Source organism: Neolamprologus brichardi, chromosome 14, assembly GCF_056152115.1.
Source record: "Neolamprologus brichardi isolate AB-2024 chromosome 14, ASM5615211v1, whole genome shotgun sequence".
Classification (NCBI taxonomy): Eukaryota; Metazoa; Chordata; class Actinopteri; order Cichliformes; family Cichlidae; genus Neolamprologus; species Neolamprologus brichardi.
The window spans coordinates 20,773,598-20,783,532 of record NC_142117.1 but is presented as its reverse complement, the minus strand read 5'-3'; the positions used below and the strand labels follow the sequence as shown (position 1 = coordinate 20,783,532).

Sequence of the window (9,935 nt, the reverse complement as noted above, 5' to 3'; positions counted from 1 at the left end):
AACTATGTATGTTTCTATTCAAAGTGAGGAATTTCCTGGGGATCAATCATTTTTTCATGTGCCTACCACCTCTGATATATTCAGCTGTGCCGCACGCAAACACTCAGCCACCTAGGGTGATTTATGAAGGGCCTTTAAAGGTCACAGCTGCCTGGGTAACACAACTACCACAGCAGCTTCTAGTCTACTCTAAATGACTGCTACCACGGTCAAACTCAAACCAAGAAGGGGGGGGGGGGGGGGGCTACCATAAAATAAGGCCCCACAGTATGCAGAGAGTATCTGACAGCAGTGTAAACAATTCCTTCTAGTTTAAAAGACTGACCTAAAGTGACACTTACTGACTTTTGCGAGTTATTTAAGGTTACTTCAAAGTTCATATTTAAAAAAGAGCGTATAGTGAGTGTGATATAATAAAATGGCTAAAACCAGTCTCAGTATGGATTCACTCAAGGTGCAGAACAACAGTTATCACCAGTAACAGTCTGACAGATGATACAGTAGTTGAAATGCACATGTCACAGTAGTTACTAATCTGCTTGCGTCTCCGCAGCGGGAGGCGCTGCTGCTGAAGACACCAGTCTAGCAGCTTCATCTTGGGGCTCCACTGGCCCTTCCCCACCCCCTGCCCCTTCATCGTCCTCCTCTTCTTCCTTCTCCATGCCCAGTGGAGGCTGTCTTTGTGCCACACTGTGCCTGGAGCGCGCCCTGTGCCTTCGAGGGTGGAGGAAGAGAGCAGGGTCCGGCATGGCTGTGGGCTCTGCAGGGCCCATCACTTTCTCCATCGGCACACACTCTCGGGAACGCTCAACTCTCGAGGAAGCCCTAGCGCTCTTACGTTTTGGTTTAACCACAGGAGAAGAAGGGGAAGCTCCTGAAAGCATCTGTGGAGAAACTGTGGAGTTATGCTCAGCACCGTACTGGAGCCCCTGGTTGTTGGCCCTGGAAAGCAGTCCCTGCCTCTGCTGCATCCGCTGCTGGTGCAGTTTCTGCCTCGCAGCGTGCAGCTGGAAGGAGAGGTATGCCGCAGCCTCGGTTTGTTTCTGCAGCTCCGTGTTAAGGACGGTCGAACAGTGGCTGCGGCTTTTCAGCTCCTCCAGAAAATGGCGCTCTTTTTGCTTGAGGTTGGCTCTGAGAACTCCCACCAAAGCCCCTTTCTGAGTGAGCTCCTTCCTAAGCTCTCCCAAGGCGCACTCCTTTTCTGCCAGGCGGTTTTCAACCTCCAGACTGCGAGCTTCCAAGAGCTCCTCTTCCTCCTGCAATTCTGATGCAGACCAGAAATGCAAATTATGAACATGTAGAGTTTTAGAATAAAGTTTGTTTCACATTTATGGAAACCTCTCTGGTATGCAACATACTCTCCTCTGTTTTACCATCCATCAATCCATCTTCTGCTGTAGAGACACCCAGACCTCCCATGTCCCACCCGTCTCCTCAACTGTTGAGGTGCTCCCTCATAACATAATTATCCATTTTTCCTACCACAGGGCCTCCTCCCAGTTTACCATGCCCAAAATACTTCATTTAGGAGGCGCCAAAACAGCTCCTTTAAATTTGGAGGAGCAGCATTAACTCTGAGCCACTTCTGAGTGACCGAGCTCCTCAGTCAATCCCTAAGGAGCCCAGACACCCTTCAGAGGAATCTCATTTTCTGCTGCTTGCATCAGCAATCTAATTATTTTGGTCACTACCCACAGCTGATGGCCATAATAGCGCAGATCGACCAGTAAATCGTCAGATTTGCTGTGAAGCTCAGCTGCGTCTTCACCATGAAGACAGAGCTGAGCTGAGACCGGTACAGCATCCACATTACTGCAGACGCTGCACAGATCCATCTGTCAATCTCCTGCTCTCATTTCCATCCTGGGGTGGGCATCCCACCATTTTTCTTTATGTGATAAAATAATCAGAATGATTTTTTCAGGCGAAAAAAACATTTTCTCCCGACCTAAAAAATAAAAGGAGAAATATTTTCTGACTGATAAATAATCAAAATTCTCGATCAATCACTTTTTTTTGTCAGTGGATCAAACTAATATGGTCCTCGTTTCCATTCTGATGTTTGATAATGAACGGTCGTCTTTTGTGAGGCCGTTCGGTCCACATTATGGGAAAATCTGTGTGTTACTGTGATATTTGATATCTTTAATATGTCCTGCCCACAGCAGGCCGACTGATGCTCACATGCCGAATTTGTGGATTAGAGAAAAACAGAAGCTACAGCTTGATTCATGCGTTTTACTTCTTATCACCAAAGCAGAGCTAATGCTGCTCCATAAGCATTTATATTCTGTACAGTATGCAAAGCTTGTCCTCACAACACAGTCCCACATTTAAACAGACTGCACAGACACAGACTTTCATTCAGGCTACTACTAAACGCCTTCTCTGCCAAGGTCGTGTTTAACACAGCACACTGCTCATTGCCTTTTCTCCTTTTTGCCTCTGTAGACGAGCTTTTGTCTCTTTTTATTCCAGTAAAATTCCCCACAGGGATGAGAGGTAGGTATGGATGAAAAGCCCTGAGTCAGTGCGGTTACCTCAGGGCTCACTGAGCTGGAGAAGCAGGAGGAGCAGGGGATTATAACCACAGAGGCCGGCATTGACCCTTCTGCCCAGAGGGAAACCGACCTGAAAAATCCTAATAAGCTGCTTCATATACTGACAAAAGCTTTGAATTTGGGGGTCCAAAAGGTAACATCTTACAGCTTATGGTATCATGTAATTTCTCTGTCTATGACAGGCCTTTTATTGGGTTTCATCTCTGTTACTCATTTATTTCTTTATTTTCTCCATTTTTCTTACAGGATCGATCCTCTGAAGGCCGACCGGCTTGTCTTTCGCCCATCACCACACCCCACCTAAACTCATACGCCTGCTATAGAACTACCTAATGTGAACTTTACGTCCTTCCATACGCCTCCATGTCTGCAGCTGACTGCACTCTGCCGCCTTTCCTTTTGCCTTAATTGCCCTCCTCTCTCCCCCTTGTTACTTCTCTCCTTTCTTTTCCTCTCTTGTTTCCTACATCTCCTTCTCTCTCGCTCTCAGCAAAATCTGTAAGTGGACACCCCCACCGGGACCTCAAGGAAAAAAGGAGAGCAGAAGACAAAAAAAGAGGATGGATCAATTTGCCGGGGTGAGGAGGAGAACACAGGGCTGTGCTGCATGATGTATCGTGAGTGGGGGGATAACCTGCCCTGGATAAAGTAGATGGGATCTAATGGCTGAGTAATGCAACCAGGCACAACTCCTCCCCCCTGCCTTCCGCACTCTGTACAAGCACACGCACATTTATACAGCCTTTTGACTGCTCTTTCTGGAGTCTGTCTCCAATTCGCTGTGACAAAATGGTGCCTCTTTCTGCACTGAGCCACCTTCACGAGGTATGCTTTAGCTGCTGAGACAGTTTCTTCATCTTACGTGTGAAGCTGTGGCATCTTTTTACACACGTGGCTTTACCAGAGACTCCTCCCTCCTGAAGAGAGAGGCAGCGGTGGCCGACAAAGATCTGTCCCCTGGAGGATGCAAGGGTGGAAGCATGGAGAGAGACAGGGGTCATCTGGGGGTTAAAGCTGAGTATGGGGAGGGTGAGTGAAAACTAGCTCGGGGAGATGTAAACATGTGGCTGTCTTTGTGTCCTCAAAGCCAAAAAAAGATGACAAAAATCCAAGAGGCGCGAACACAGTCAGGCACGGCAGAGAGAGGAGAACTAGGAAGAGTCTGTGAAGGGAGCGGATGTGAACTCAAACATACCTATTTGACTCCTGCCCGGAGGCTTCATCTTCAACTCGCTCGTCAACTCTGAAACATGCAAGAGACACAAAGACAGCGGGAAGAGAGAGAAATCAAATAATCAGAGATTAAACGCAGGCGATCAGAGTCTTATTAAAGCTGTATGCTGACAGTTTGTGGTTGCTGCTGCTGCTGGCGGTTAACATAACAGATGCTCGATGCAGTACATCCTCGGCGAGCTCATGCATAATTTATGAAACAAAATCTGAAACTTTACATCAAAGACTGAGTGCTAGAGACTGCCACAGTCTGGATGTGTAAGGACACATTTGTCATATTAGCATTTTATTTTATTATCCTTATTTTTGGGATATAGGAGTGAAATCAGTATGGTGGAAAAAGCTGCTTTTCTGATAGATATATATATATATATATATATATATATATATATATATATATATATATATATATATATATATATATATATATATATATATATATATGAGAGTGGCTCCACAGTGTAGTGGTTTACACGTTTGTTTAAGAAGCAAAAGATCCCCGGAGGAGGCACGAAACACTTTTGGGGTTGGATTTGCCAAATCAAGCTTGCAGAGAGATAGCTGGTAAAAAATATATATAGATATAGATATAGATATATATATAGATATAAATCATATATATATATATATATATATATATATATATATATATATATATATATATATATATATATATATATTTTTTTATTTAAATATATATCTATATATATCTATATATATATATCTATATATATCTATATATATATATTTTTTTTTTATTTAAATATATATCTATATATATCTATATCTATATATGATTTATATCTATATCTATATATATATCTATATATATATCTATATCTATATATATATATATATTTTTTACCAGCTATCTCTCTGCAAGCTTGATTTGGCAAATCCAACCCCAAAAGTGTTTCGTGCCTCCTCCGGGGATCTTTTGCTTCTTAAACAAACGTGTAAACCACTACACTGTGGAGCCACTCTCAGTGTAATCAGAATATATTTAAATAAAAATGCAATCCCCGTGAGCTGTGCCACATTAATAAAACATCCGATGAAGCTAAACATCCTGTCGTGCTTTGTTCGAGAGAATCATTTCAACTTAAAGCCACAGCTTAAAATCATATAATTAAAAGTACCTTTACATTATTTTAATAGTTATTTTTTTCCCCCTTGTATAGCACTCGAGTGAAGATGTGCATCTTACTGTTGTATCTGTGTCTCCTGTATGCTTCGTCTGGCTTTTATGTCTCACATTAGGCGCTCGCCTTTGAGTCCATTTCACTTGAGCCATAAAAGCAAAGCAAGCAGATTAGAGGCACTAGAAACTCTGCAGCTTTTCTGGACAATAAAACACATCTGATCAAATGATCAAGCCATTAATGCCTTTTTTGGGGGTATATCAGGCAGGAGCAACAGTCTCGAATAGTGGCAGTGATGTTAAAAGATGCTCAGTGTGATATGCAGCATATTTTTAGATGGATAAAATAAAGCATTTCTGATATGTTAAGCAAATGTGTCAGACTGAAGTATTCAGTCGTTCAGTGATTTTTGGACTATATTTCTGCATATAAGTGAGTGCAGAGGAGCAGACTGCTGGTTGTGTCGGTCCTGTCAGTCATCTTGACGGTCATCCACAGCAGCCTGACTGCAGCAGGAAAATCTCCACATTCAGCCTTTTTCTGCACACACCACAACACAGAGAGCGGTGCTTCATTTAATTCCCCCGTGACCAGAAAAACTCTTATTCTCTTGAGATATTCGAGTTTATTTAAGTCAGAAATTATGAGCAGTGAACTTCAGGCTTTTTTTTGATGGAAGAATTTGCAGTGCATACAGAACAGGCTGTGCCATCATGTGCATGTGGCTTGGTTATCCCTAGCCTTTCTTCTCCTCTTTCTCTCTCTGTCACACCCTCTCTCCTTCCCTCTGCAGTCAGCATACTGTAGCACACCCACCCATGCAGCTGGCATGAAGAGAGAAAGACAGATGGGGGGAGTGTGAGGGTGGAGGGTTGGGGGGAGTTAAGGAAGGAAGGAAGGAAGGTAGGTGTGAAAAAGAAAAGGGGAGCTCCAGAAAGGCACACTCAGTGATTGCACCCAAATGTGAGTGACTTCGAAAGCATCTTATTTTCTAGTTATCACCCTCATTCACAGCTTCCATGAGCCTTGAAACTCCGTGAAATTCATTTAGCAGCGGGGAGCACAGAATAAGCGTAATTCTAAGAATTATTCCTGACACAATGAAAATCAGTCACTCAGCACATTGCAACATCCAGCGTGTGCAACACTTTGTAGGTCAGTCTTATCTCCTGCAGCCTGACTGAGCATTCAAGGCTTTTGTTTAGTCGATTCAACCTTGAACGTTGGAAAGATATCTGGAAGGACAAATGCAACTCATTTCCGGGATGCACAAAAAACGCATTAGACCAGACAGGAAGACCTCATTTACAAATAGTGATGCAGCTTGTAGCTCATGAAGAGAGAAGCGCCTTTATGTGCTGATTAGGAAACTCTTGGAGGTGAGAACAGTGAAAAAAAAAAGAAAAAAGGCTAAACTAACGTGCACAACAACACTGTCAGCCCAACCTTGCAGTAACCTTCCACGCTTTATTAGTGAGCTGGCAGGGTACACCTCTGAGTCCTGCAAACTGCATTAGCCTATCTGTTCTTCACTGCCTCAAGTTACAAATAAAAACGTTCAGCAAAGAAAACTAACTAATCCGTGACAAGCAAATATTCAAAGACCACGGACAAAAAAAGCGACAGCTCCGCACACAAACGGCTCTCCTCCTTTCCTTTTCCTCGCTTGTTCAGATACATACAACTGTTTGATCTTTGCCTTAAAAAGACATTTGCATGGAAAACCTTTAAACAGATTTTCCACTCTGGCCCGACGGCATCGTGAGAAGCTTTAAAGATGCTCAGCAGCAACAGGAGCTGCTAAGTATTGTTTTTAGTGAGTGCAATCCCAAAGAAACCTCTGAGGAATGTGGAAATTAAAGGCAACACCAAACTGGAGTGAGGAGAGCAGGCCGATGCCACCAACTGCTGAGGAAAGATGATTTATTTGTGTACACGTACTTCTGGGGGCAGAAATGCACTGTACTGTCTTTATGCAGGTTTGGCTTCGTTTCCTTGCAGCTGACAGAAATATGACTGAAGCTCCATGTGGACCAAAAATAAATAAAAACTGCTATAAACGATCTGTAAGAGCCCCACATTACAGTGGGAGAGCCCACAGAAACAAAAGGAAAGGAGGAGGAGGAGATGGCAAAGAGCAGGCCAGCTCTCTCTCTGTTGGTGGTGTCATTGCCACACGCAGCTGCACTGAGCAGATGTGACATGTGTGCGGGAGAAACACAAAATAATGGACCCAGCCCTTCCCCCATCCTCCTCCACCCCCTGCAATCCTCTTCATATGGATTACTAAAGCTATAGGACCTATGGATTCATTACAAAGCACGTGTATTTCTGTGTCTGTCAATTAACTAATGTGTGCTGCTGGTTGTGTACTGGGGACAAAAAACTGTTCACATAACAGGATTCACGTCCCAACCAATGATGATCTATTTTAGGCTTTTAAGCTAGAATTACTATAACAGGGTTGATGGTTAGCCAGAAATAAACAAAAACATCTCCACAAGAAGGCTAATACCAGACTGTGTGTGTGTGTGTGTCTGTGTGTGTGTGTGTGTGGTCATATGCATCTGGCTGCTTGATTAAATGGAAGAAGGCACCATCCATTAGGCACCAAACAGGAAATGATGCAATCTACAGGAATTGTAGCATGACATCATCATGTAAGCATTGTCTGGCACTGAGTGGTGCTGCAGACACACATTAGAAGAACAATGAGGACACACACACACACACACACACACACACACACACACACACTGGCTTTAGCTCAGTGGATGTGTCTCCTTAAAAAAATTAAATGTTATAATTCAGTGAAATCAGGGAAATGACAGGATGAAAATATCAGAGTTTCTGATGGTTTATTGTGAGGTTAAAACCCCATTCAAAGAAGGCTGTTTTCCAAAATCTCAGTAAATCCTTTCTCTGAGGGTAAAAGGTCAATTAGATTGGTCTTAGCTGATTAATAAAGAGCTGCAGAACACCAGCAATGCCTAAAGAGGATTAGCCAAAAGGATTCTTCAATTAAATATGAACTCATAAGACCGCAAACGATTAAAAATTAAAATGTACATTACAAATGTACCTTCCAGTGTCCACTCTGTACTTTTTTTGGGAGGGGTTTTCTTTTTTCTTTTTTTAAACACACCTTGGACACTCAGACATTGTGTATCCTCACATCTTATATTCTATAAAGTAACAGAAGTCATTTAAAGTAAACATATAGCAGAAACCCAAGAGGAAAAACTGATTTAACCTCCTAGGACCTGGCTTCCACATATGTGGTCATCACATTTTGGGTTGTCTAGACCAAAATACTAAATTTACAAGGGCTCTACAAGGGCCTGATATCCACTTACGAGGACATTATACTGCCACTGTTCTATCAAAATTTAAAACAAATGTCCTCATATGTGGATCTCATTTTTCTCAGAAGCAAAAATCATATATATATAAAAAAAATCTGGTAATTCTTTGTTTTTACATTCATCATGTCCCAATCAGTCCAAATAGCAAAGAGAAATTAAAAATGCATGCCATGAAAGAGTTCGGGTCTTAGGAGGTTTAAGAAGCCAGGAAGTACTCCTGCTGATTCTCTAAAGGCCATGTGGTTAAATATATTTTTAGCGTCAGTAGAAGTAGGGGTCAGGTAGAGTTTTTTAGGGTTTTTCTTTCAAAAACAGCAGCAACAGCAGCTGAAAACCGCTCACCTGTGCATCGTTTCTGCAGGGAAAGGATCTCCAGGTGAAGACCATGGAGCATGGAGAGGTGCTCCTTCCTGAGGAACACCATGCTCCTCTCCACACTCTCTATCTGCTGAGACAAACTCCTCTCATCGCCCATGGCTGAGTCTAAAGAGACGAGAGAAGGGGAGAGAATCTGCGTTTACTCCTGCCAGACACTAACTTAGAAATTCAGATTACAGCCTTGGAGCTCCAGCGGCTCCACGTAACTTTGTCTTCAGCGGGAATTGCACGCTCGGAATTGAGGTCATGCTGGAGCTATAAATAAGGCATTGATAACCAAAAAAAAAAAAAAAAAAAAAATCAAGCCTGACCGATAACCTCGACTTATATTTCATTAGATAATATAAGTGTCCCTGCTTACCTTTAAATTGACGTTAAGTACCAAAATGTGAAGAAATGTGATTTGCTAGCGTTATAAATACGTCCTCCGGTCCGGGCATGCTGGCCTCCGGCGTCGGTCCAAATCCTGCGGGCTGCCGCATTCACCCAGACATTTTATCTGGAGCGTTTAAGTGCTTTTCAGCAGCATGTGACGCTGTTTGATCAGAGGAAGAAGAGCAGGAGGAGGAGGCTGGATGGGTGCGTAAAAATGCAAAACGACGCATGGCACCGCGATCCGCCGACACCAAAAACAATCCCTGCTGCAACATCTGCAGGGTCGATCATCAGCAGCAGGAACATGAAGCTGCTTTGAAAACCGACGAGCAAAGTGCGCAGTCCATTTTTTTTCTTAACGTGCGCACCTTTCCTCCGCTCCCACCAACTGAGGCGTCATCGAGCTGCTGGATGAGCAGCGAGTTGAAGACGGTGATGAAAACAAGCCATCGTGACCAGAACACGCGAGAACATCGTACGACGGGGTCAGTCCGCCAGCTGATTGGCTGAGCGGCACATCACCGCTCCGAGTCGACTCTGTGGAGGATCAAGGCGCAGCTCGTGCGTGTGAAGACGCGAAACTTTAAAGCCTCGCGTGCATGTTTGCTTTGTGCACTTTAATGAAAGGATGCGCATGATTCCAGCACCGTGGACAGAGAGACAAGAGGGCTGCTGCAGTGGTTCTCAACATGAGGGCCGGGGACCTCATTTGGACCTTTTGGGAGTCTAATAGTAATAAGAATAAGGGCTATGCTAACTTTGATCTTTTATGCTCATGCCAGCATTGTTAATATGGAAATCTAGTGTAGTATATAAATATTTTGTGTCATTATGAAGTCATATAATTTTGTATTGAAAAAGTAAACTTTAAATTTTACTTT

At 43.2% G+C, this 9,935-nt stretch overlaps 1 protein-coding gene across 1 annotated transcript; it reads right to left on the bottom strand.

Moving 5' to 3' along the window:
• Positions 1–235: 235 nt before the first annotated feature.
• On the bottom strand, positions 236–9,500 carry ccdc92ba (coiled-coil domain containing 92Ba). Its single transcript, XM_006802031.3, has 4 exons — positions 9,041–9,500; positions 8,644–8,784; positions 3,757–3,804; positions 236–1,264 (listed from the first exon to the last, which is right to left on the bottom strand). The coding sequence occupies exons 2-4, from the start codon at positions 8,774–8,776 to the stop codon at positions 531–533; spliced, it is 915 nt and encodes a 304-aa protein (XP_006802094.2). The 5' UTR covers positions 8,777–8,784; positions 9,041–9,500; the 3' UTR covers positions 236–530.
• Positions 9,501–9,935: the final 435 nt, after the last annotated feature.